Source organism: Acanthopagrus latus, chromosome 7, assembly GCF_904848185.1.
Source record: "Acanthopagrus latus isolate v.2019 chromosome 7, fAcaLat1.1, whole genome shotgun sequence".
In the NCBI taxonomy this organism is placed as follows: domain Eukaryota; kingdom Metazoa; phylum Chordata; class Actinopteri; order Spariformes; family Sparidae; genus Acanthopagrus; species Acanthopagrus latus.
This window is the reverse complement of record NC_051045.1, coordinates 11,083,673-11,110,568: the sequence shown is the minus strand read 5'-3', so window position 1 is coordinate 11,110,568 and position 26,896 is coordinate 11,083,673. Positions and strand designations below refer to the sequence as shown.

General features: G+C 44.5%; 2 protein-coding genes across 3 annotated transcripts in view; one reads left to right on the top strand and one right to left on the bottom strand.

Moving 5' to 3' along the window:
- The first annotated feature begins 993 nt into the window (after positions 1 to 993).
- On the top strand, positions 994 to 16,778 carry zhx3 (zinc fingers and homeoboxes 3). Its single transcript, XM_037104387.1, has 7 exons — positions 994 to 1,536; positions 7,248 to 8,151; positions 8,234 to 8,341; positions 8,444 to 10,012; positions 11,244 to 12,005; positions 14,144 to 14,420; positions 15,655 to 16,778. Exons 2-7 carry the CDS (start codon positions 7,414 to 7,416, stop codon positions 15,663 to 15,665), a joined length of 3,465 nt encoding a protein of 1,154 aa, XP_036960282.1. The 5' UTR covers positions 994 to 1,536; positions 7,248 to 7,413; the 3' UTR covers positions 15,666 to 16,778.
- A 1,566-nt stretch (positions 16,779 to 18,344) lies between these two features.
- The window catches only part of plcg1 (phospholipase C, gamma 1), a 29,663-nt gene continuing 21,111 nt past the window's right edge, over positions 18,345 to 26,896 (bottom strand). For both annotated transcript variants that reach the window (XM_037104366.1, XM_037104365.1), the window contains exons 24-33: positions 26,702 to 26,771; positions 25,590 to 25,753; positions 25,171 to 25,267; positions 24,823 to 25,047; positions 24,555 to 24,703; positions 23,466 to 23,580; positions 22,784 to 22,945; positions 22,589 to 22,677; positions 21,736 to 22,004; positions 18,345 to 21,640 (exon numbers count right to left, since the gene is read on the bottom strand). In XM_037104366.1, the coding sequence (XP_036960261.1) occupies positions 21,613 to 21,640; positions 21,736 to 22,004; positions 22,589 to 22,677; positions 22,784 to 22,945; positions 23,466 to 23,580; positions 24,555 to 24,703; positions 24,823 to 25,047; positions 25,171 to 25,267; positions 25,590 to 25,753; positions 26,702 to 26,771 (1,368 nt within the window). In that variant the 3' untranslated portion in view covers positions 18,345 to 21,612. The remainder of the gene's footprint in view (positions 21,641 to 21,735; positions 22,005 to 22,588; positions 22,678 to 22,783; positions 22,946 to 23,465; positions 23,581 to 24,554; positions 24,704 to 24,822; positions 25,048 to 25,170; positions 25,268 to 25,589; positions 25,754 to 26,701; positions 26,772 to 26,896) is intronic.

Here is a 26,896-nt window from a genome sequence, read left to right as displayed (position 1 = left end):
AAATGTTATTTGGACCACAAAAATTCACCTGACTTTCCATCAGCATGGGGGTGAGTAGAAAGTGGAGGAATTTAAAAGGGGCACTATGTACTTTCGGAGAAGAAATTCAAACTCAAAGTAAAACAGTATCAAAGTTTATTACAGTCGATGAAGATAATATAAACACAAAATCAAAATTCAGATATGTGACAGAATGAATAATGAAAAAATTCCCAATATCCCAGAGTAATTTTAAGTAGTGATTACTATTATTGTTTTTGTGTGTTTGTGCTAAATATCTCATGAAGCTGCCATCTTTAGCTGACCTACTAGATGGAAATTTGGAGACTACTGCAAGATTCATTAACCTACATACTGAACATGTGAATGACCGGTCATATGTGTTATCATTTTATATAGTAGTTGCTTATAGAGTCTCAGTTCAGGCAATGTAAGACCTTTTTCTAAAGCACGCCTACATTTTTATCCCAGCACCCCTAAAAAAAATTATGATCAATTGTTAGATTTTTCTTAATAATTTTCCCTGTCCAGCTGAAGGGAGCAAACCTAATGTCTTATAATGGTATTTATCTTTCATACATTACCCTTGAAAAATGTCAGCAAAAACAGCCAGGCTCAGGTCAGACTGCGGTTTTGATGTTACCAGACTGCAATTCTCACAGCAACCCAATGTTCAAAAATGAAAAACAGACACAGAGCATCATATTTGACTGACAATACAAACAAAATACAAATTGTCACAGAATAGTGAAAGACAAAAATATCCCAATATGACTAACTCATTTTGAGTGATGACTACTGTTTCTGTGCCTTTGTGCATCTACAGTCGACCTGCTTGATGTGAACTTGGAGACAACTGTAAGATTAATTAGCCTACATACTGAACATGTCATATTTGTTATCATTTTGTACATTAGTAGCGTAGAGTCTCATGGCTGTAGAGTGGGGTTGGGGGGGGGGGGGGGGGGGGGGGGGGGTGAATGCGGGCTAACTTTTGACATCATGTGTGTACTGTCTCTTTAAGACAGTGGGTCACCTGGGACCGGGACAGGTGTGAGTTGCTGTAACAATCATGTTTCACCGAGACCGGCGGAAGGGTTTCTGTCTCTTCCTCCAGCATGACCGCGACCCCCCCTGCAGAGCCGGGTCAGAGTCAGGACGGGATGTCTGACTCACTCCTGCTCTGCGCGCGGCGGAGCTCGAGCTCTCACGCCAACTCCATCGTCAGTGACGTCTGCGTCACGTGTCCGTCTCTTCCCTCGGCACGTCCGTCGTATTTTCCTCCCCTCCACTGCCTGCTTTAACACCGAGAGCCACTCGAAATAAACAAGCGCAAAAAAACAAGGGGGCCGTCGTGGGGACCGGTGTGGCTCCGGTGTCACGTTTATCACCAGCCGATGGACCGAGGGGGCTCCAGCCTATAAGTTACCATCAGCGAAGCCCGAACCTCCCGTCAGTCTCGGGCTCCGCTCAGTCCATATCATTGTAAACTTTCTCAAATCCTCCGCCGCATACACCGAGCCCCAACAGAGCGAGGTGAGTGCGGTTTTATCATACACATTTACACAAGTGCTTCACCTTTTCCCCCAAACTTATGTGAGCCATCGCGGACGGTCTTACCTTTGCGGGCTGCGCTTTGGCTCAGCGGTGCTGCCCAGCTGCATGTCGCCTGCTTAAAATGGCGACAGCCAACGAGGGGGGGTGGGAGAAAGAGTAGTTTTTTATTATTGTTTTATTTATTTTTTTTATTCAGGCTGTGGGCTTGCCTTTTTCCTCCGCTCTGATTTGGGTACAGTATTTAAACCCATACATGCAGACGAGCCCATTAAGTTGGGGCTCACTCTGCCTAACTTGAGCGGAAGATGAACACGCATCGTTTTCGGAAATGTTTGACGCGGCTCCGCTCAGGGACTCGGCGTTGGGGTTCAACCAGGGCTGTTTTCACTAAAAATAACGCTATGTTCCCACACGTGTAGAGAGCACTGTGTTCACATTAGTAGAGACTAGCTGCTGTCTGTATATCACAGAGTGTCATGTTGGATTTTTCCCAGTAAACAAAAGGCAGATGTACACAAAGTCTGTGCTGTGAATGAAGAAGTTAGACATAACTTTGACCTCCTGTGACCAATAATGTCTGTCAGAGTTGCTAATTAACAAGTGTTACTAGACCTTTTTTATATTGTAAAATGTTTGTGTTCACTCTTTCCATAAACTCATGCTTTACTCCACGATCCCAAAACAGGTATAAGTTTGAAAGCTGTTGCCATGGTTATTTATCATGTCAGTGTTGTCATGAGTATGTGTGTGTGTGTGTCTGTCTGTCTGTCTGTCTGTGAGTCCAGGGATTAAGAGCAAAGCTTTCCCAGACAGCTATCAGTCAGTTTGTGTCCGATGTCCACGTGAGTCCCGGCCATAGACAAGCAGCTTAAATCCAGCCATCACCTGCTGTACACCTTTTACTGTGAGAATAGGCCCATGTTCTGTCCCACTGATTTTAAAAACAAAAACAAACCCGTGCAAATTGTCTGTGTGTGATCAGCGGTACAAAAGTTTTGTGTTATTATTATTATTATTATTATTGTTCTGCCTCATTTTTTGTGTACCTGTTTGTGTTTCCACGGTGATGCCTGAGCTCAATGGCTGTGCATGTCAGTGAATAGTCTCGCTCACACACACCCCCTTCACCGCCTCCCGCCCCTCTTTCTCTTTGCTTTTTTCCCCCTGAGTTTTTGCAGCTCATACAGGTTAAGTCGGTGGCTTGCACTTTTGCTCTTCTCATATCTTGAGAGTCCTCTTGTTTTCCCATTTTAAGCCCCAAACAATCTGATTTTGTGCGTCAGCCCCTCAGTAATTGGCATCCTCCTCTCTGTGTTGACCTGTGTAATGACAATTAACTTCCAGATCCCAACCACAAAAGCAGAATCAGCTGCTGCTCAAGAGCCTTTCTACAGTCCTGGCGTGGGGGGTGGGGGAGCTGTGCGATCCACTCACACGTCCAGAGAGCGAGCAGGTTTGGGTCAGCAGCAGCAGCAGTAGCAGCCTCTTGCTCTGCTTGGCTGGTTAACAGCTTGTGATGTCAGCCATTTTAGGTTGGACAGCACAGAGCATGGTGCTCCGCCATTTTTCTCTCCCTCCCCACTCAGCAACCCAGTTTCAACGCATGCACTGGCAGTGGCCACAGCAATGCAGCCGTTTGCAACCCACGCAGCCATCCGCTTCTCTGACCTGAGAGCAGCCCAAATGGGACTGAGGAGCAGATGGAGTGACGCTGTAGGAACACTGTCATTGAGGTTTTCTTATTGTTGCCAGAAAAAAGTGTTAGACACAAAAGGTGCAAGTGTTTAGGGTGGAGAGTGAGGGAGTTGATTGACAGGAGGAGGCTAGTTGTCTGCTTTTAAGGTGCAGTTAAATTAAGTAATGGGAAGACGTTTGGGATGGAATAAATCTATGGTGAAGAATTCCTGTTTTGCTACTGAGACTTGTAGGTGGCGAAGGGTTCGTGTTGTGCTGCAGTCTTGATGATAATCTTGACTACGCTTGGGTATTGAGGTGATTCTTCCGATCCTCTCTGAAGGATATTGCCAGATTTTTAGCAGTGGATACAGGAGCTCTGCAGGCTTCAGGCCACAGCAGGCCAAGGGACGGGGCAGATGTCTGGACACGGGCATGAGTTAACAGGAAGAGATGGCATCAGCTCCAGCCAATAACGTGCCTTGACGACGGCGACCACACCTAGCTTGGAGACATCAACACCGTGTGAGGGAGGCACTGAAATAGGAGCAGGGCAGGGACTCTCCAAATACCACTCGCAGGGGTGTGTGGAACAAACAAGTCCCGCTCGAGCCAGCAACTGGATGGCATAGGAGATGTGTTTGTGTGTGTTTGTGTGTGTGTGTGTGTGTGTGTGTGTGTGTGTGTGTGTGTGTGTGTGTGTGTGTGTGTGTGTGTGTGTGTGTTTACCCACACACATGTGCTTCAGAGAAATGAGCTGGTGGGAGAGAGAAAGGGGGTAGGAGGTGGTTGCCATGGGGACAGTAACACACCAGTGGCGCTGCCGACCTGTCTCCCTGGGCCAAACTTGCTCAGGGAGGGAGGAGAAGAAGGAGCGAAGGAAGGGGGAGGAAGAGGGTGTAGAGATGGTGGGAAAGGGAGGGGGAGTGAGTGAGCAAGGGAGGGAGGAAAAAAGACGAGGGAGGAATCGAGGAAACAAGGACACTGCTGCTTGTGTTGTACACCTATTCTCTGCTAAAGAGAGCATTTGTTACACCTGTATTCTCAGTTAGGTGTGGCGGGTAGTTGCTAGCATGCAGGTATGCTATGCAGCCAAGCTGTAGGATTTGTGTGTGTGTTTGTGTGTGCGCGTGTGTGTGTGAGCTATTATTGGCCTGCACTCAGAGGATATATCGCAGGCCTAGACAAGAGTCAGGCCAGGGGATGAAAAGGAGGTCATGCTGTGCTGAGCCACTGATGAGGCGTAGATAATATAGGTTATGAACTAAGAGTACTAAAACATCGTGTCTGTGTGTCGCTGGGAGATCTCTGACTCTTACACACAGAAAAAAAAACGTAAGCCTCTCTACCTCAGTAAACAAGCCTCACACACAGGCATGCAGGCAACCACCCCCGCACGCCACATACACACAAACGCGAGCACACATGCACCCCCGCCCACCCCACCCCACCTCACTTCTCTCTGCACTCTCACAGGAAACCCACAAATGCAAATGCCGGCACGTGTAACAGACGCCGACCCATCATCACCACATGGTCAGTCCACGTATGTGCAACATTCAGATTAAAGTTACCAGCCAGTGCCCTCATACCATTGAGCCAACAGGACACATGTGAGCCTGACATCGCTGTGAGTCACTGATAAATAGCTCAGCTTGCAGTGTGTATCGTTTCTCCTCACCTGTTCAAGGCCTCTGCTGGTTACTCTCACACCTTTTGTCTGCAGAGGTGTTCACACTGCTCTGGATCTTGATTTTACCACATGCCATCAGCATGTGATGTGAACTTTGTAGCCATTTTCACGTTGCCTGTCAGCCTGTCAATATACAGATGGGATTTTATACCTCGTGACACCTTATGTGTTCACTATTTGTCTTATTTTTAGGCACTGTGTAGACACATAGACACTGTAGATTAACTTCAGGTTATGTCCACTGGCTGAAGAGCTCGGGTTGGAACATTCCAGGCTTGCTTGTGCAGTGCAGCGAGGAAGGGAGGGAGGAGGAGGAGGAGGAGGAGGGAAGGACTGTGTGATTGTAGTTTGGAGCAAGAAGGGGGTGTTGAAGAGCGGGGGTTAGCAGGGTGGGGTGGTGTTGGCCGACTGGAGGGGGGGTATCTGAGGAAAAAATTCCTCACTGAAACACCTCAGTGCTTCCTCCACGACACTTAACACCCCTCCTTCACCCCAAACCGGCTGCCCATCCCCCACCAGCCTCTCCCGTTCGCTCTCACATCTCCTCTCCTCTCCTCTCCTCTCGCCTGCCCACCCACACCCAACAGAACCACGTGATGGATGGCTGAGGCTTGCCCACCCATAAGCCTTTGTGTTGGTCATGTGACCAGCCTGCCTTGGCAGAGCGGTGCCCCCTGATGCAGAACTGAATGGCAGGGGAGTAGGAGGGGTGCACACAACAGCCCAAGAGAAGGGCAGTTACTCTCTCTGGGGGGTGCACAGGGGAACGAGGGGCATCACGTTCCCTGCACAGTAGCAAACTTCACTTGCCTGTTAACCCCTCACACTCTGATCCAAATAGAGGTGTAGCCCTCTCAGTGACTAATTTGATGCGACTCCAGTTAAGATGAAAGTGCGTAGACTGTAAATAAGCTGCACATTAAGTTACCTCAAAGTTTTGCATTGCCTCAAACTGAAACTGTGGTTGCAGGCTTTTGCAGGAAAGTGATCTTTGTGTTCTTTCGCTCGGATAGTGTGTGAAAAGCCATTTGTCACACACCCCAGTCCTGTGAGGGTTAACTTGGCTTTGAGCTAATGTACCATGACCTTTCTGGTGCAAAGCAAGGCTGTGTGCGAGTGCGTTTTGTAGGTAAAGGCTTGAGAGAGGCTTTGCCATCGAACAAGTTAAATTTCAGTGGAAAAGTGGACGGTTTATTGAGCACCGCACACCTGACAGAGCTGGCGGTGTGGCAGCAGCTTTCATGCACAAAGAGTCCCAGAAAAGGTTTGTATGGGGCTGATCTGTTAGTGCATGATAAGGGAAGGATTATTTATTCTAACCCTACAAGAAAATCTGCATTCAAATATCTTTGCATAGGGGGGGACTCATACTTTTGAAAGGTTTTTAAGGTTTTCCTGTTGGACTTCTTTGAGCCGTTGAACTTTTGTGAGCTCACGCTGTTCCGTGCATGAGGTGTCATGTCAGTGCAGAGTGATTGGGAGAGTAATTGCCCTAGAGCTGTCCTCCAATACTGCATCACTACAAGGAGGGAGCAGAGGGCAGAGGGAGGGAGAAACTCCTCCACAGGAAGCTTCACCATTTTGTATAGAAACAAGGGATCTAGAGGTGAAGTCCAAATGTGAAGATTCATATTCTCATGCCCGTCTGTGAATTTGCATCTGTTGGCAGACGGCGCCATTTTTCCAACTAAGCTTTTGAAGCACCCACTTGCACAACATCTCATCAAGTAGCCCCTGTGTTAAGCAACACGTTCACGAGCGTGTATTTCTGTGGCAATCTTTGTAAAGGTGTCCAGTGAAGCTACAGAGGCTCTGGATGAGAAAGAAAATACAGAATGTGCTTTCCCCGTGGGGGTGTGTCTGAACGAGGGGAAGTGAGAGAGAGTTGTGTGGGGGAGGGGAAAGAAGGGGGTAGGACAGGAGCTCTCCCCAAAAGCCTTCAGTGCAGAAGCAGACTGAGCTTGTTTTAAAACCATCATAAAAGAGATAGCATTCAGTTTCATTGGCCAGGAGAGTTTAGTTTTTTTTCTTCTTTTTTTAATTAAAGATTTTAGAGCAATGCCTGATTTTAAAGGCTTCAGCTGATTATTTTCCAAAAACCCTGTTGATAATCACCTGGAAGCATCCAGCTATGCACGATTTTCGTCCAGCTGAGAGGAAACCGGCTTGTTCTGAGTAGCGTAAGATATCCCATCCTTTTTCTTCCTCCCATCGGTTTCCTCACTCCCATCTCTTCCCTTGACTTTCAGGAGTTTGTGCTACTAACCAAACCGATTCAGCTTGAACTACTGAACTAAAACATGTTCCTCTCTCTCGTTTACAGGTTTTCCCTCAAAGTTGCAGTAGGAACTACAAGCGGACCTATGGACACATACTATTGTCCTCCTTCCCCCATGCCTGGACTATAGTTAACCAGAGAACGACCCATATTCTCACTCACACCCCATTCTCAGCCATTTGACTGGCCCTCCCCACCCTGTGGTCACACCATGGCGAGCAAGAGGAAGTCTACTACGCCTTGTATGATCCCCAGCAAGATCATACGTCCAGTAGAGGAGGCTGAACGGGACTCTCCTGTTCTTCTTCATCAATCAAGGATTTCTAGCGGACATAGCCCCTTCGACCCTGGAGAGTCTTCCAAACCAGAGGCAGGGGATGTTGTCAAAGATGGTACGGGCACTTATACCTGTAAGCCTTGTAACTTTGAAACCCATGACCTTAACTTGTTCTTGGATCACGTGTACTCCGGGCACCCAGACTTCCGTGCAGACCCCAGCTTCTTTTGTGTGAGCTGTGGGGTTTCTGCGCCCAAGTTTGAGGGGCTGGCCCTGCATAATGCCAGGGTTCACCCCAGCACATTGAACACAACTCTGCAGCTGAAGAAGAGGGACAGGAGAGTAGTGGTGGAGCAGAATCTGGTGCCTGGGGCAGAGGCAGGGAAGGATAGTGAGATTTCTATCACCAAAACCCCAATTATGAGGATGCTGAAGGGCAAATCTGAACCGAAACGGATAGTGGTCTCTCATCCAGTCTCTGACGATGGTCCTTCAGAGCCACACTCTATATCTGCCTCTAGAGAGACTGAGAGAAAAGAGGCTACTGCAGTGACAGTCACCCATGTTCCCACTATTGTCCACAATGGAACGACCAAGGTCACTCTGCCCCCAGGGATCCAGATTGTGAATGGTTCTGGATCATTACCACTGCTGAAGACTCCAATCACACAGGTTGGTGGTAGTTAATTCTCTCCCCAAATTTAGTTGTTTTGGAAAAGTCTGTTTTGATTTGACTTTTAAATTATCTCTACAGGTGGTATCAGTTGTTCAAAGCAAAAGCCTTCATCAATCTGCACCAATTACAGCCTCCCCAAATATTTCATCCAATTCCTCATCTTCTTCCTCAAAAAATCTCCCCAAGGTAATTGATTTTACATTATTTCATGTGTCCCAGTGTCATGAAGGTAATCAGATATTAAATGAAGTAATAATCTCTCTAACCGCTCTCCCACTTCCTTCCCAGGTGATGATTCCTCTAAGCAGCATCCCTACCTACAGTGCCTCCATGGATTCTTCTTCCTTCTTAAAGACTTCCTTCAGTAAGTTCCCATACCCCACAAAGGCTGAGCTCTGCTACCTGACTGTGGTCACAAAGTTCCCCGAAGAGCAGATCAAGATCTGGTTCACAGCCCAGAGACTTAAACAGGGCATCAGTTGGTCTCCGGAGGAGATCGAGGAAGCCAGGAGGAAGATGTTCAACACCATCATCCAGACTGCACCCTCTAGCTCACAGAACCAGGCCCAGAGGCACCGTAGCCCAGCCCATCACACAATCACAGTCCTGCCTGCCTCACTGGGAGCTACTGGGATCCCTCAATTCCTGCAGGGCTCTCTTGTGAGCCAAGGAGGGGTAATTGTAACACAGCCTGTGGTTGCAAACGGTATCCAGGTTAGCAGTGCTCCAGTGGCCCTAGCGGTCACACCAAAGCCGCAGGCAGCAGCACGCCCCATGATGCAGGCCCGACCTGCTGCAGCCCTGGTGGCAGATAAAGGTATTAGCATGGTGGTGGGGACAGTAGGCAGCAGCATTACTGGGAGCAACATCATCAGCAGCAGTAGTAGTAGTAGTAGTAGTAGTAGTAGTCGGATTGGGGGAGGAGGCACTGGTGGTATTATTACTAGCAGTGAAGCTAGTGTCATCAACCTTAGTCTAGGAAGCAGTAATCATAATTATGCTAAGGCGAGCAGTGTCAATGGAAAACACAGCAGTGCTAATGCGGACAGCAATGACAAAAGCAATAGTTCCGTTACCAGCCATGCAAATGCTAAGAACACTGATATCAGCAAAGCCAACAACACCAGCAGTGTGCAGAGTGACAACAAAGAAAGCAAAAACAATATAGACACTAAATCTAGTAACAACAACAGCAGAACAGGCAGCAACGGACAGAAGAGCAAAGGTACAAATGGTAGCAGCAACAAAAATAACCCAACCAGCACAAGCACAACTGATGTCGAGTCCACCACCAGTGACTCTCCACCCATCAAAATGGAGGAGGCATCTTCCCCTGCCTCAAAGTCTTCTTCTCCTGCTCCTGGCTCGCAGACACCTGTCAACGCATTCCTGGACCCAAACTTCTATAAGGGCAAGAAGTCGCAGGGGCAGCTCAACGCTCTCAAGGACAGTTTTCTGGTCTGCCAGTTTCCGGACCAGGAGGAGGTTGATCGACTAATCTCTCTGACCGGGCTGACTGTACGAGAAGTTCGCAAGTGGTTCAGCGACCGGCGCTACCACTTTCGCAACCTCAAAGGTTCACGCTCCAGTACGGGTGGACAGAGTAGTAAGTCTACAGCAGGAGCAGGGAGTGGTTCTAGTACGCCAGGGAGCGGTTCATCTGGCTGTGCCCACCCTGTTGATTTATCTGAAAATAGCAGCAGCTCTGGTGCAAAAACACCCCAGCACAGCTCTGCACCCGTTAGCCCAACAGCATCACAGACTCCCACCTCTCCCACCACACCTTCCCGCCGACTCCCCAGACCCCCTTCTCCTGATTTCACAGCTATCCGCTACAAGGAGAGAGAACCGCATCAGGTGAGACTCTGCCGTAACTTTTACAATAGATGTGGGTTTATCGTGCCTGTTTTCAATGTGATTAATCAGTTATAGGTCTTAACTGATGGCTGAGGCCTGCAGCTTGAATCTACTTTAGCTGCTGCTCATATAGCCCTCTAACTGTAGTGTCAGCAGTCGAATCAGAATCAAACAATATCCCTGATTCTGCTGTATTGATTAGAGCCCAACCGATACTAAATATTTGAGGCTGATCCTGATATTGGGGAGTAAAAATACATATTGATGTGTATTTGTGTGTTTATACACTTTTTTACTGATCCCTCAAATGTGGTTACAAAACACTTGCTAGGTAGGACATTTTAGTTTAATAATCCAACACATAAGCTGATATCAATGTATTTGGGATAGTCGACCCACGTATGTATCAGTCAAGCTCTAGTATTGATTTTGAGTCCAACGGTGTTAGGGGAGCTAATCGCTAAATCTGTGTTTTACGCTTTTAATCAGTCAATTGTTAACTATAAAAAAAAACAAAATCAGTGATAAATGTCCTTATTCACTTCCAAATGCTGTTTTGTCTGACCAGCAGTTTTGAAGCCAAATATAACTAGTTTACAATGATGTAGAACAGAGAAAAGCAGTAAAGCCACCCATCAGAGAAGCTGGGACCAAAGCACATTTTGCATTTTTGCTTGATATTTGACTCCAATTTATATTCAAAAATCAAATCTGTTTTTGATAGGTCTGGGCCATATATTGATGTTTTATCATTATTGTGACATGAGACTGTACAGTGTCCTAGATTTTGTATGTCCTTTTCTAAAGTGAAACTATGTAATTTTTTTTACTTCGTGATATTTATCATATTTGAACTTGTTCTAATACATTGCCTGTATCCTCATAGTCATTATATCCACATTATTGATGAGTATTCATCAAAAGCTCCTTGTTTTAATAATAATAGTGCTACTAGTCATTCCTACAGTATTGTCACAATATCAGTATTGAGGTAGCTGGTCAGTATTATGATTTTCATCTTGTTCCCCAGTATTTATATTTTGAAATCTCTTTCAGAAATGTTAAGATATATATTTTTTGTTGCAACCATAAAATATCTCAATATTATTTTCAGGCTATATCAACCAGCCCTGGTCACTGATTAGTATTTCCTGTTGATTGACCAGTCGGTAAATCAAATAATCTATTTAGTTTCACTCAATTCTTCCTTGTATTCCTGTCTTGTGTTTAGGTGAAAGCTCTTGAGGCCAGTTTTGCCCTGGACCCTGACCCGCCAGGAGAAGAAGTGGACAGACTACGATGTGAGACCAAGATGACGAGAAGGGAGATCCACGGCTGGTTTGCTGACAGGAGGAAGAGAATGGCTGCTGAGAAAAAGAAAGAGGAAGCAGAACGGACTTTGCGAGAGGAGGATGAGGAGTTGGAGGTCGATGGGGAAGAGAGAAAGAAAGAGGACAGTTCAGGAGAACTAAAAGTCAACCCTATTAAAATAAATCTGAAGATGCTGAAGGTAACAGAGGCCAATGGGAAAGCAGAGGGTGAAGGGTTGGATAGCCTCAATTTACCACTTCAATCCAGCAGCACATCTACATCCTCCCCAGGCCCCACCCCATCCTCCACCTCTAAACCACCCCAGTCCTCCACCCCTAAACCACCCCAATCCTCCACTCCAACACCCAAACAATCCCACTCCCCTAAACCCACAGCCATCCGAGGTAAGAAGACAGTGGAGCAGCTGCAATTGCTCAAACAAGTCTATGCCCGCACCCAGTGGCCCAGCGCTACTCAGTATGATGAACTCATCACAGCTACGGGACTGCCCAGACCCGAGGTAGTGCGCTGGTTTGGGGACTGTCGTTACATGCAGAAGAACAGCCAGCTCAAGTGGCTGGAGGAGCACCAGAACATGGCTCTGGAAGAGGACCTCAAGAAGGGGAACTCCCAGATCCTCCAGGCCCACCTCGACAGACACGGCAGGCTGGACGACTCTCAGGTATTTAAGACATAAAGTAACATTCACACATTTCTTAACTGAAACCTGAGAAGCAGCTGCAGATCACTGCATAGAAGCGAGAGGAAGCGTGCATCTTCTCTTGAAAGAGAAGCTATTTTAAGAAGCTAACTATGGGAGCTAACATAATAGCACAACACAAGATGACACTAATGTTTACATTTCCAGTATGAGCCATTTGTCTTTGATTAGATGCTTGCCTCATTCTGCGGTGGTGTAGTTCAATAGAAAGGAAATAATTCCTGCATGAAACTGCTCACAGCTATGGCTGTGGATGCCATCTAATGTGCCGCTCAATTTCAATATAATCGAGAGAAGGCCGAAATCTGCATAGCCACTATCGCCAATTCTGCAATGTACATCAAAACGATCTAAATTAATAGATAGCAGTAGTGGTTAACTAACTGCTCTGCAACAGAAAATGCACTCCTATCTAAGGAAATGATTCACTCCAAAAGGTGTCTCTACTTTAATGGAGCTGAATTGAGGAGCATCCTGCTCCTCGTGATACACACAGAATACAATTTAAAATTTAAAATGTGATGCTTTTTGTAGCATTTGTGCAGGTGCACAGTCGTGCACGTGATCCCACAAAATGGTGTGTTTAACACACAAAAGGAACTACAATCATATCTCAAAACCTTATAAAATTCAGTGTCGACGTAATCAGTTTACAGCTTTCACGAGATTGTTTTCCATCAATCATTGTGTTTCTCCACTGCAAAGAATCTGTTTTGGTGACTGTGATTTGTTGACGTTGTTGACGTTTAAGTTTTATCGTAATCATAACAGTTGCACAAAGGCAGATTAAAATGAAATATTTCATCCAGTTTGTGCAAGAATTAGGCTTTGTGCACTTTGGTATGCTTCCCTCACAATTATTGCTTCAAGGATTGTGTGCTGGGTCATGAATAGCTTAACAGCACCTGTACCCCGGAACAGTTTTATCAGAGTTTTCATCAGAATTTCGAATGCAGCTGCATAAAATGAAAGGTTTTTATTATATTCAACATTTAAAGTGCCTTAGGATTTTCCTGTCAGCCTGTTTGACTCAAAAGAGCTCCATTGTTTGCTGACTGTGACTTTAAAAAAAAAAGTTTCTCTTTGCTGCTTATAATAAAGCAAAGATTCAGAATCACACTCTCACTTGAGTCAAAAATGTTTATTAAAGCTTCTGCTATGCTGCCTGAGGAGTCAAAACGTGTGTGTTATGTTACAGCTGTTACGTTCATTTTGTTCTCTATGTGACACTTGTTGATTTTTGTCTATCATCAGAAGCACAGATCTTTATTTTTCAGCTAAGAAGGTTTAAGTTGTTTATGTTTTTTTCTCACTGCGCCACATTTGTCCAGTGTTATTGACATAAGTATCTACTGTATGTAAGATAAGATGATCTTAATTGATCTCACATTGGTAAATTAAAGTGTCACAGTGGCAAAGTAGTACAAGAGACATGCAGAAGTAAACCAGAAGATGCAATATGAGCATTTACTATGTATAACATAAAGGAGAAAGAGGTACTAAATATAATCACTTACTTTTTCACAGTGAATACATTTTCTCTGATTATTCCTTATAGATATATTATTTGTCTGTCTGCACATCGAGGCAAGTGTATCTGGCGAGCTGTGAAAAAGGTGTTTAATTGTTATTTATGTTTTTTACTGCCAAGTGACACTAGAGTAACAGCTGAGCGATATTATCTCCTCCTTTTTTATGGCTTGATCTGATTTATTTATTTAATAACCACATGAGCATTCTTTGTTGACGCTGCCTAATGCATCCAAGTGTCTCTCTGGCAGCTTTCCGGGCTGGATGATGAGATTATTACCACAAAAAAAAACAAAAAACACAGCATTGAATTGATAAAAATAGATAATGTGATGTATAAGGTGTAAATATGTGAGTATATAAGATATGAGATACCAGCAGTAATTATTTTTGGTGTTGTTGTGCACATAAAACAGTTCTATCCTGAGTCAGATTGCCCTTTTTATATACATTTCAAGCCTTCAGTATGCTCTATAATTTTGCTTTTGTTTTGCTGTCTTTTGGGTCCAACCTCTGCACGTCTGTCCTTTTGATGTGTGAAACTAACAGAGATTATTCTCCGTGCACAGTTGCAGGAGCTGGCTGAGGCCAGTGGTTTATCAGCGGACTTGGTGCGACATTGGTTCTCCACCAAGGCATCTTTGCCCAAGATGGAACAAACCGTTGCTGCTCAGGCGGCAGGACCAGTTGCATCAGGTGCAGCAGCTGAAGCACGAACAACAGGATCCTCCCCTCTGGAGCCGCAGCCAGGAGGAGGGACGGAGGAGAAAATGGAGCAGTCGGTGTGCGGCGTCACAACGGAAGTGGAGGAGGTCAACGCTGACAAGACTGTGAATCCTACTAAAGGTAGTCTTCATGTTTGTGTGTAGTCTGTAGTGAGATACATACACACACGGTGTCTGCCAGTCCTTTTTAAAAATATCTTAGATTATACTGTATAATCATGAGGCCTTAGAGGGGCTCTGTTTAATATTTTGTAGCTATTTACATGCAGTAATCACTTTGTTATCAGCCATATCTGAGCTGATTGTAGTGTGACCTGACTCTGTCAGTTGCCTTCACAAGCCTGTGGACGATTTGTGTAAGTTACTAATGCTGGACTGTAGACTTCTTTGTGAAGGTCTTGGGTCGGATTTCCGCAGCAGATCAGGATGTGACTATATGGTACTTTCCTTTTATTTAATACTTCCACTTACCTTTTTGGAAAATATTATAAGCCTAACCGACTGTAATAACCATATTGCTACGTGAAATCTTCCTTTCAAAACCATTCGACTGATTGATGCAGCTATTGTTTCTCGTTTTCCATGTACAAAAATAACAAAAATGTACACTGCATGACAAGAGAATGTGAAGGAGAATTGCTTAAAAATCCTCCATGGCCTTGAAAAATGGCATTCTCCAGGCAGCGATTACAAGAACTGGTAACTGTAATGTGTCTCATTTAAATTCATCCTGTACAACGACTGTCTGTTACACAAGTATAATGAATCAAGACGAGGTCAGACACATTAATTCCTTCGTAGAGTATGTAGAAACACTGTGGTTAATGGTCTAACAACATGCTCTCATGTAATATGATGTAAAGGAAGATAAAAGAGAGAAAAAAACATTAAAATGTTTACACAAGAAAAACTAGCAATATTGAGTGAAGGCCTTCAGACGTTGATTGGACCCACTTTATGTTTGCAAACCGTGTAGAAAGTATTAGCGTATTAGCTGAATAGAAGTGACTTCAGGGCTGTTGTAAGGATGAACTTAAACGGTCTGTAGATTTGACTAAAACTGAGTTTGGGAAGCACAAGACTGCGGCTCTCTGTTTTACCACCTAGGCATTAGTGTTGTTCATTTGTAATTCTGGCTCTTAAATGTTGATAAATAGAGATGAATCATAACTGTAACAGTTGTCTCTAAGGTAAAATGCACATTGATCCCAGTTATGAGTAATCAGACATGTTGTGTCAGAAGAACAAAGACGTCTGACACCAGTACACTGCGTATAATCATGAAGGAAATTCACACTTTTGGAGCCTGTTGCCAGGGCGATACATTTTAAATTTTTTCGTCTTCATTGCCACAGGAACTGACTGAAGAGGCCTTTTGTCGGAGGATGTGAGTTCACAGCGCAGGTGGTCCTGGATGGAAAGGCGGCAGATGCGGTTGTAACAGGATCACTGGATGGAAATGGACCTTGAAACTATACTCCCCCATCCCTCTCCCTCCTTCCCGTTCACACCCCAAGAGGTAGGGATGACCTCCCCCTCCAACTGAAACGGACACTAAAGCCACTATCGCCCCTTCTCGCTCTCATTTTCCATCTCCATCCATCCACTCTCTGACCTCCTCCTCCCATTGTGTCCACCCCTGCACGGCACAGACCTTCTCCCGTCAGCCATTTTCCCCTCAGAAGGAAGTTCCAGTGGAGTGTGTAGGGGTGAAGGAGGGGAGGGGCAGTGCCGTGTTTGTTCCACCTGCCTGCTATGATTGGAGAAAGGAAGGGCGAAAAAGGAGAGGAAGAAGGAGGAGGAAAGAAAAAAGGGGAGAAGATGGAGAGCTCAGCAGTTGTTGATGAGGAGTTGATGGGGGTTTGGTTTGGACTTGTACTGACCGGACACCCTCAGGCCAGGTTCGGCTAAGAGTTCAGAAACTGCTCGTAGATTGTTTTGGGGGTACGAAAACTGCACAGCTCTTTGCTACAGGGTGCTTGCCGAGGCCTTAAAGTCAACGAAACAACCCTTTTTTTGGTCATCTTCATGCTCCTTTTTTCCACCAACTTGCACTCATACACTTTGACTTCATGCTCGCAGCTTACTTTAAATGTGCTAGCTCGGCTGTTCAGCATCTTATGTGAAACACAGCACTGATGATCTCTTTAGGTTTTTTGTTTGTTTTTTTTCTGCTCACTTTTTATTTCTTATCTGTACATAATGTTCAGTTCTGTCATCCAAAGAAGGCAAGCACCCTGTTGTGTTTGAACAACAAAAGGTGACACAATATCGTAGACTATATGGAATCTGGTTTGTGTTGTAGCATCAAGTGCTTCTTTACGTCACTGACGTGTACGTGCATCTTGTTTTTATGGGACTTTCTAAGAAATAAATCTGACTGTAAAAGAACTGTGAACTTCCTGGAGTTCCATACTTAGGCTTGATGTATAATTTTTACAGATGGTATTTGCAGAATAAACAGAATGTAATAAATGTGTGGCTTGGAGTGTCATTGGGTATCTGACCCATGGTGTATGATAACAAGAGGGTGGTGGTCCTACAGGTACTGGCATGTCTGTCTAATTTCGACTACAAACTATATTATTACTTTGTCTAGGGCTGGATAATATATCAGTATTGGACTTTTAACTGCACCCCCGCAGGGTCTCGAGCCAAGGACCTTCTTACTGTGATGCAAAAGTATGTACTGCTGCACTAACTGCACAATTGACAATATATACATACATGCAATATATGTATTACTATTATTTGTGCTTTTAATACTTAAGGCACTTTAAAACTTCTACTCAAGCGCTATATTGAGGTTTTTACAACACTGCTGAAACAAATTTCCCCGTCTTCGGGACATTAAAGGATTTCTGATTCTGATGAGGCTATATATATTATCATATATAGATATGGTTAAATTGTGAAACATAGTAAGTGTTGTCTTTTCCTGGTTGTGGTTGAGGGTTGAGTTAATATCTTATTAAAGGACCAAAAGTCATCCCTATAATATTGTGGCCATGTTGATGGTGAGGTATCGAATGAAAAATATTGTCACATTTGATTTTGTCACCGTCATAGCATTTGTTAAGTGCTTTTGAGGAGATTACAATACATCTAGTTACGGCCTAAAATAAGTGCAATATTATATAAATTATGTATGATTTCACCCAAAAACGAAACTTAACTCATTATGTACTCGCCTCCCTCGAGTCCACTAAACATTTTTGGAGCTTCACAGCAAAACGGTGTCACTAAACAACTGAAGCAGATAGGGACTAGATTGAAAGCTTAAAAAATCCACCTGAAAAAAACAAAAACAAATGGCTCCATACAGATGGTCCAGTGTAATCTGTGTCTCTTGAAGCCCTGAAATCCCAAATTGATTTAAAAAGACGTGATTTACACCCTCTTCACTGTAGCTGCTGAGCTTAAAGTGTTGGTGTGCATCAACTAGATATCAAGGGGCGTAAATCACATCTTTTAAAATACATTTTGGATCTCTGGGGCTTCCGGATAATTGGATTGCGCTGGACAAGCTGTATGGATGCTTTTTAGGGTTGTTTAACTTTTTAAAACAAGTCCCCATCTTCTTCATTTGTTCAGGAGAATGCGGCAATGCCAACTAAAACTTCCCTCATCTTTCTATTGGCATGGGGGTGAGTAGTTAATGCCTGAATTATTTTGTGTGTGAACTCATCCATTATGACTATCACCCAGCCCTATTGCAGCCAACAAAAAAGCCTCATGGTATCAGGCGTCATACTAAATATAATTTTTATTTATCCAGTATTTTGGTCTAAGAAATATCAGACCAGGACCTTTGTTACCTTTGATAATGGCACAAAATGTCAGAAAAAAGGGGGGAAAATGATAATGTAAACCAAAAACATAGTTTCGGAGCTGCAGCAGTCGCGTCAACCTGCTCTCGGGCGGCTTTTATCTCGTCAAGAGATCAAAGCTCAAGCGCTCTCTTCCTGTGGTGCAGCATCTGAAGGAAACCATTTTTTTTTCCCCCAGTCGACACTAAATGCAGCAAAAAGAAGACAAAGTGGTATAAAGTAGTAAGTATTTTATTTACTTTTCAGGCTTGAATATGTTTCATATGAAAGGCAAAATTAAAATGAATACTTTTCCTCTCCATAGTTTAGGCACGTTACAGAAAGGCGTTTGTAAATGAGACAGTCGGTGATAAAACAGACAAGATTGGAGGAAAAAAAAAAAAGACAAATGACACTTAAAGGCCCTGCACACCCACGTAGATGCTCTGAGTTAATCTGCTTGATTAGACCCTCTTTACAGGCTTGTTCGGCCATAAAAAAGGTGCGACAAACTGAACAGTCAAGTCAAGGACGCGTCGGTCGAACGCGGTCTTACACATGCTCACACAGTGCTGAGAGGAGGTCCCATCAGTCAAAGTAAGTGACGCCGCCTGTGTGGGTGTAGCGCGGCTGTGCAGGTGCTTTAAGCCCGGCAGGGGAGCTGAATGATGTGGCTTTAATGTGATGTGTATACAGACGGAGGCACATATAGACATTAGCAGACAGGCGAGCAATGAGAGCAATGCAGCATTAGAGGGAGAGCTCTCCACAAAGACCATTCGTCTGAGGAGAAAAAACAAAAAACGAAAACGGTAACGTGGGGGGAGCTTTGGGATTAGTATGGGTATAGTATAACACAAGTTTTAGTCGAGACCTCAAGAATTCACTCCCGTCCCTGCTTTTACCTCAACTTAAATCATACCATATGGCTTTAAGTGTGTCTCAGTGGTCGAGCACTGAGCGAGAATACTGAGTTTACATCATATAGTCGTCATATACGAGCGGAGGAAACACTGTTTCTGATACAGACCTGGAAAGATAACACCATCGGTTATATACGAACTCCGTCTGGACTCACTGAAGGCCCAGGCCACAGACCTCTATTACACCCCCCCACCCCACCCCACAGGCACCTTTGTTGTCCATTATCTACAGGAACACAGCTACAACTGAACCTGCTCCTCCCAAACATGCTCTCACACCACAAATGCAGGAAATGGGAACTCTGCACACACGTATGAGCATCAACGCTGACCTCAAGAACTCTTAATTACCATGTTAGACGAACATTTATGAGCAGAGGCCAGAATGAGAGCCTAAAAGTTGGGAATGATGAATCGTGGCGTGCAGTGTTTGACATTCACTCTGTCAGATTTGTCAGATAAATTCATGGGCAGTGAACTGAATATCATGGCACTGTAACGTAAATTCCTCACTGGCTTTCTGTGAAGCGGCGACTGTGACAAAACTCCCCAGAACACGAACACTAACGCTCCCTCGTGTCTTTGTGATGCAGGTAAAAGTACCAACAGAGAGAGAACGCGGAGGTTTTCTTTACACTGGCAACAGACACTCACGTTCTCACTTAGTCAACAATACAGGATTTCTTTTCAAACACGGGGAACTCCTGTTGTACAAATGTGGGCAAAAAAAAAAAGCTTTGCCAAGGACTGAAAACCTGCTTGAGACATATCTGTTGGAACTAAAACACACTTCTAACTAAGACTGAAATAAAACTGTGGGTTTTTTAAAAATTTACTGCAGACAGAGTTGTTATTTGAGTCGTTATGCTAAACTGATTATAAACACTGAATAAAGGGGACATAAATTGTATTAAATCCTTGCATGTCGGTAAAAATGACCAAATATCTAAAGTATTTCATTATCCCCTCCGCCAAGGAGGTTTTTTTTTTTGTCCGTGTATTTTTGTTTGTTGGCAGGATTGCACAAAATCCTGGTCAGTTTGTATCCATTTGTTGTGGATCCAAATAAAAATCCGGATCAAGCATATCTGAAAATGTTTGTTTTTTTTTTTATATTGGATAAGGCTTTATTGAATTCAAGGGGATTGTTGGGCCTTGGCGGAGGTATGCGCTCTACTAAGTGCCACTGGAAACACAAGGCTGCAAATTCAATCATGTAACTGCATTACAATCTTAATTTCCATTACAGTTTGGTTCATCGACACATTTAAAACATTCACAATGTTCCCTGTAAATGAAAAAAAAAGCCTTTTAAAATCGATGGCAGAGTAATCAGTATCGTGCAGGCCAATGAACCCTCAACTGACTACTGTGGTGACGTTAAAAACATGTTTGTAGATGATACAAGTAAAAAGCGACAACAGTGAGCACAATTATCATTCACGCTCAGAATACAACCAATTTCAAGTCAACATGTATCCCCGGTCCTGCTTAATCACACAGTGTGGAGTTAGACCCCCTACAGAGGAGTAAGACTGTCGAGGGAGACAGAAGTTTCAATGTGTCAGACTGGCTTGTAAAGGTGCCTGCAATGCAGGAAAATGGAATGATGTGCAGTTTTTAGGAATGTGAGTTAAAATAATCATTAAAAAAAAAAAAAGCTTGTGAGTGTGTGATAGCAAATTCAGACATAACATATGATGCCGCCTGCTCTCTCACTGCTTCCAACACTTCTTCCTAACGCCTTCGGGAAAAAAAAAAAGAAATATTGTTATATATGTTTAGGGTGTGAGTTAGACTGGAGACACATAATTTCCTCCACAAAGCAAGAGAAGAGAGAGACATTAAAAATAGCCGTAGAGAGCCCTCGTGTTTTACACATATACATAAAAAAAAAAAAAAAAAAGAAAAGTCACATTATGAATGTTTAAAGGTTTAAATAATTATAATAATTAAAAACATGGAGACAGGAGCTCTTTGAGAGCAGGTCAGCTGCTGCTGTTCTCTGGCCGACAGCACAGCAGGAATAAATACATATATTCATATTCGCCAAATAGAGAAGAGCAAAGAAACTTAACTGGGAAACAGTTTCAAACTGATACCTTTTTATAACTCTCTCTGTCCCTCGTCTGAGCCTCCAGACTAACCTAAGATACAGGAGAGGACCACCCGCCCCGCACACCGCCAGTCCAGAGCTGGTACTTTTTCAGCCTTGTGTTTGTTCTCCTATAAATGTCTGTTTCTTCTTCCTGTCCGCAGCGGCCAGCTTCCTCTCAGTGCTGTCCCCCCTCCCACCTCTCCTCTTAAGTCAGAGTCCCTCCGTCTCTTCAGGCGAGTGTTGAGGAGGCTGGGCGGCGGCGGGGGGGAGAGAGAGAGGGGGGGAGGGAGAGGGAGGGCGGGCGGTTTGGAGAATGGAGGGAGGGAGAGCTGCCTGAAATGTAGGCCAAAGCGGTGGTGGGCGTTTCCATGGAAACAGTGTTCACAGCAGTCAGTGACATCATCAGTACGGGGAGAGGCGACTGGGTGAGGAGGGGAAAGGGGGGGTGGGTTGCAACAGAAATGCGTCCTGATTGGCTTGGACTTAAACACGGTTGGTCCTCCGCAGCATCCTGAGGTAAAGACAAAGACAGGAGGATGTCTGGAATCTTCTACGGCTGCAAAACTCACTGCACAGGCGTGAAAAACCAACACACCACACCTTTACCTTCTGTTTGCCGGGTCCATGTGGTCCATCAGTGCCTCCTGGGACACCCTGAGGTCGTCCAGAGGCGACTGATAGCGGGACTCAAAGGAGCCCTCCCTCCCCCTGAAGGCCATGGCCTGGGCCGGCGACTGGGGCAGAGGAGACATGTTGGAGGAAGTCGAAGACACAGAGCTCAGTTCCCCCAGACGTTCACGCCCTGCTGTGGCAGACGCCAACAGTGGCGAGGCTCCGACGGCGAGGAACGGGCTCAGAACCTCTCCGTTCTCATCCTGAGAGGACAAAGGACCAAAGAGTCATGGTTCATGGTTTTACAGTTAAATATAAAGTCATGATGGGCATGTAACACACAGGTGCTTTTTAAAGGAATGGTTTGACATTTTGGGAAATACACTTTGTTATTGAGAGCTAGATGCAGAGAAAGATCACTCTCTCATGTCTGTATGATAAACAAAGCTACTGCCAAGAGTTGGTTAGCTTAGCTTAGCATTAGAAGGTAACTCCACAAATTGTACACATTTACAGCTCTTGGAGAGTGAGGCTGTATATATGTATAAGTTAAAAAAAGTAGTATAAAGTCTTTTGTGGCTCCAGAGGAAGCTGCATGTGATTTGATAAATAGCCTTCAGTAATGTCAGTCAGTGGCTGAGTTGCATTGTGGTTAATGTAGGCACCAGTTTGTGAAAAGACAGACGAATGCGTAGAAAGAAAAAGACAATATCTCTGGTTCTGCTGCGTCCATTGTGATCATTTGTTTTCAAATTGTCCATAATGAGTCCAACAGTGTTCAAAACATGGTGTCATCAGATTACATCATGGAGCAGGTTTAAGAAAGACCAAAAGAGCAGCAGCTCACCCTGCCTCTGACGATGTCCATGTGGACTAAGAGAGAAGCCAGCTCCAGATCCTCATTGTAGCTGTTCTTTAGGGGTACTGACCGGTAACCTGGTGTCACAAAAACAGACGGAGGTAAAAACCTTTTATTACAGCACCGATGTTAGGTCAGCTACAGAGGGCATATAATTGAGCATGTCATCATTGTTGTGCATACCTGTCTTGAGGCTGTGAATAGGGAACGTGGCCTGAGCCAGGAAGTTTTGGTCATTGAACATGTCGATCTCGTAAACCACGAAGCGCAGAAAGGCAAAGGCAGAGTTGCCCACTGTGAACTGGAACGGCTTTCGGGGCCACGTGGGGTTCAGGCCGTTATCAGCTGGAGACAACAACAACAAAAAAAAGATGGACGGAGCTTTAGTTATAGTTATAGTTAGATTAGTTATACAAAATATGTGTCCACCACTGGTGTAGTTTCAGCATTATTACACTACAACAAATACAAACCCATGATCATTAAGAAAAACATGTGCTCGTTATTTGGAATTGATGCTAGATAAATAAAATCTAAGCATGTGATTGTAAAAGGGTTTGTGGGAATAAAACTAGTTAGGAAAGGGCAAACGGAACTCCACTGTAATGTAAATAGCAAACTAAGTCTTTTTTCTTCTTTGGCTAACAGTACAGCATAAACCTTGTGCCAGAACAATGTTTTCTCTTTGTATTCCCACACATGGCTTAGTTGTTTGCAGGACTTCCTGTTTTTCTTGGACCAGACAGGAAATTACATGAGGGTAACGTATCCAGTAAACAGTAACTACTCATTGCTTTGGCTTTGGCAGAGGATCACTTTGCTGGCAGACACACCCGTTGTTAAAATTAGAGCGGCACTCGCTCACCTTCTGAATCAGTCTTCTGTTTCGCGCTGTCATATTCCGCCCCGCACACCTCGATCTCGATCAGAGGGCACACGATACCACGGCCGTGCTTGGGTAGGTGCCGGGCGCCCAAAACCTTCAGAGGAGAAGAAGAGGGAACAGGTCACGTCTCAATCCACTTGATGCAGAACATAATTAATAAAGCAGGACAGCATAGGTCGTCAAAGACACTGTAGGCCTGGAGTCAGACAAAGACCCTATACTCTGTTCCTCTTCCAATTATTATTTGTTTCATCATGCTCCAAGATTAGGAAAAAACATAATTTTGATGGTTAAGGGTAGGTCAACTTCACCATGCAGTCACTTAATTAGTTACTTCCTTTAAGTCTAAATGTGTTAACCTTTTGGCAATTTGGTGTTACATAAGAATTACATTAAATTTATACTCCCAACAAATAGGGGCAGCATATCATGAGTAACTGCTGCTGACTGTACAGTTTGTATAAACCCATGACCGTAGCTACTGTTAGCTGTGCAGCTAACTAACAACCAGAGGAGGGTTGCTGTTTGAATTAGCCATTAGCAGTATTTCTTTGTCCATGAATGTACAGACCACTGCGACCAGATAACACTGATAATGAAGAAAAGCCATAAATGTTAAGAACTCTGGCATTATGAGGTTTTAGGACCAACTTTCTATGATTTCTAAGCAATTTGCAACATTGGCGATCAAATATGGAAGTGGAGGTGCAAGTCTGACTCTAGTAAATATATGTGCATCATGTCTGTGTGTCAGATCTGAAGAAATGACTCCAGGAAACAGAGTTCGACACAAATTACAGCAATCAGGAGCAAAAGGCTTTAAAGTTCATCAATTGGCCTCCATGAGTCGTTTGTCACAGTCACTGGCTGTGCTGATAAATAGGCCAAATCAGCATGTCAAACTATAATAATCATCTTTTGTTGTTTTTAAAAACACCACCGCTCCCCTTTCCCTTTCACCTCACGCAGTGTCTTTGTCTCACATCTCATCCTTTAGTTGCACCAACTCACAGTTTGACAACCTCTCCTCTATGGCATCCCGCAGTCAATCTGTTCATGTTACTGTACCTCTATCACTAGAGTGACTTGTTCGAGGCCTCGCAGCGTGTGTCTGTCGAAGGGATCAAAGGTGTCGTCCCTCATGATGGGTGGCTGAAGGACGTAGCCGCTCCGTCCGTTCAGCATGAACAGAGCCTGGTTCATCTGCATGGGCTTGTCTGCACAGTGGGGAGGGAAGAGGATGATTTAAAAGAAATGAATAAATAAGGAGGTAGGAAGAGTAAAATGATAATCTGCCGCGCTGTTTCTCTCCTCTGACAAGAATACAGACATATACCTGCTGTCTGGAAGTTGAGCGCTACCAGCTGGGACCCGCAGAGCCACATGGGCAGGGGGTCGTAGTTGGAGGAGTCTAGTCTCTGGCCTCTGGGGTAGATCCTGGACAGCTGCAGTCGATTGTACTGCAGGAACTTCTTCCCCTTGATCTTGTTGACGTACTTCTCCGCCTTGGTCTCAGGGAAGGATGACATGTCCCTGAAACAGGCCCGCTCTGTGCCAATCTCTACAGGAGGCAGAGAGAGAAGACAGACCTGACCTACCTGTACTGATGTTGGACATGTGCCTATTTGGATTATGTAGTAGGTATGTTGTCATCAGTCAAACCTCTGTTGTGTATCAAACTTACTGTCCTCATCAAACGGCACAGGCCTACAGTAGATGACCAGGTCGGACAATTCCAGTGCAATCTTCTTCCTCCTCTCCATCATCTTCCCCTCCTCCAGCTGGGCACAGGAAAACAGAGTTTTAGGTACAGCTGCACCAACAGCACACCCATCACTTCTCCGTTTGTATTTCGCACAGAATTAATTGACAGTAAAGCTAGCCTGAAGCCTTCTCCTCCGTGTAACTGTGTGAGTCTGCAGAATGGCATCCCAGACAAACACCATATGTGCTCACCGCTCAGTCAGTACTTCCTAAATACAGGTTATGGGTATTATAGGGCTAACACAAGTCGTGACTAGCCCTTTGAACCAACAATTTGGCATGAGCATGGTATGAGTCCTGGCCTTGGTTTCCTGTCAGCAGTGGGATAAATGTATTCACCTTGGCCTCTGAGGTCATGGTGACCTCACGGATTTTAAACATCCATTCCTTGAGTTCTTCTTGGCTGTTGGCAGCGACATCCAGCACTGGGCCCGCCCGCATGGAGGCATTCGGCACCAGGGAGAAGACGTGGGGCCGACTGCCCTTCCCTTCAGGACGCTGAACTGCAGGGGAAATGAAGAGGAGGGTCAGGAAGGGCAAGAAGAAATAGGAAAGAGGAGGGAAAACACAAGTTTTATTTCAACTGACCAGAACGTGTCAGCATCTGAAATGTAAACATGTCTTATTCACTTGCATTAAATGACTTCAACCTTATGGAAGCCCATTTCCACCAATTAAAAGAAAAACTGATGAAAACTTGGTTTTGATTAAAAAGAATATTCCCATGTTAAATCATAATTATGAGACAGATGTTGACTTTTAACTTACAAATTTGACTTTTTGTCTTTAACCTAATACTTCTGTCATTTTATCTCAGAATATTCATTTTTTTATATTTTTGTCTTAATATTTCTTTCCTGAAACTTCTTATTCAGGTTTAGTCTGACTGGATGTGTTGTTTACAAAAGGTCAGAGGTTTTATACAGGTTTATAGCAGCGGTACGGCGTGAAAACAAAAAGCAGCCCTGATTCAAACAATGGCTTCAACTGGTGCTGTTAATGTAAAGGGAGCCTTGGAACAAAGTGTTCAGGAGGATACAGCTTGATCTTCTCCATACGACCACAAGATGGAGCCTAATAGCTACTCAACGGCTGAGACGCAGGCTCAGGTATTAACTGAGTTTAGCAGAGGCCACAACAATGCATGACAGCATGAGCCAACACTAATGGGTGTGTATTGACTAAACTGGAGGATGTCAATAACATAACAGATCCAGAGCTGTGAGAGGGGAAAGAGTAATCCTAAAACCAAAGTGAATTGATAATAACAGAGGCTGATAATGGGCAAAAAACAAGAAACAAAGTGATGACTGCTGTTTCAAAGTTTTGCAGTTCAAATTAAAGAACTGCAAAACTCAGAGCATGTGCATGCATGTGACGGCTGGAGAATGAGGGTGCCCTGTGACAAGGTGACAGCACAGAGTCGGACAGGAAGTGGAGGGGCCGCTCACCAATCTGACAGGAAGACACGTCCACGCTTCCTCTCAGCAGATCTCCCAGAGGGCTGTTTTCTGTCATCTCCTGCTTGACAGAGAAAAGGAGGATTAGGAAAGTCATAATCCACATCAGATATATGTCTCTGTTACAGTGGACCCAGACTTCCCATGAAGGGTGCAGGTGCCCCAATTTCACTTTTTTAATATACA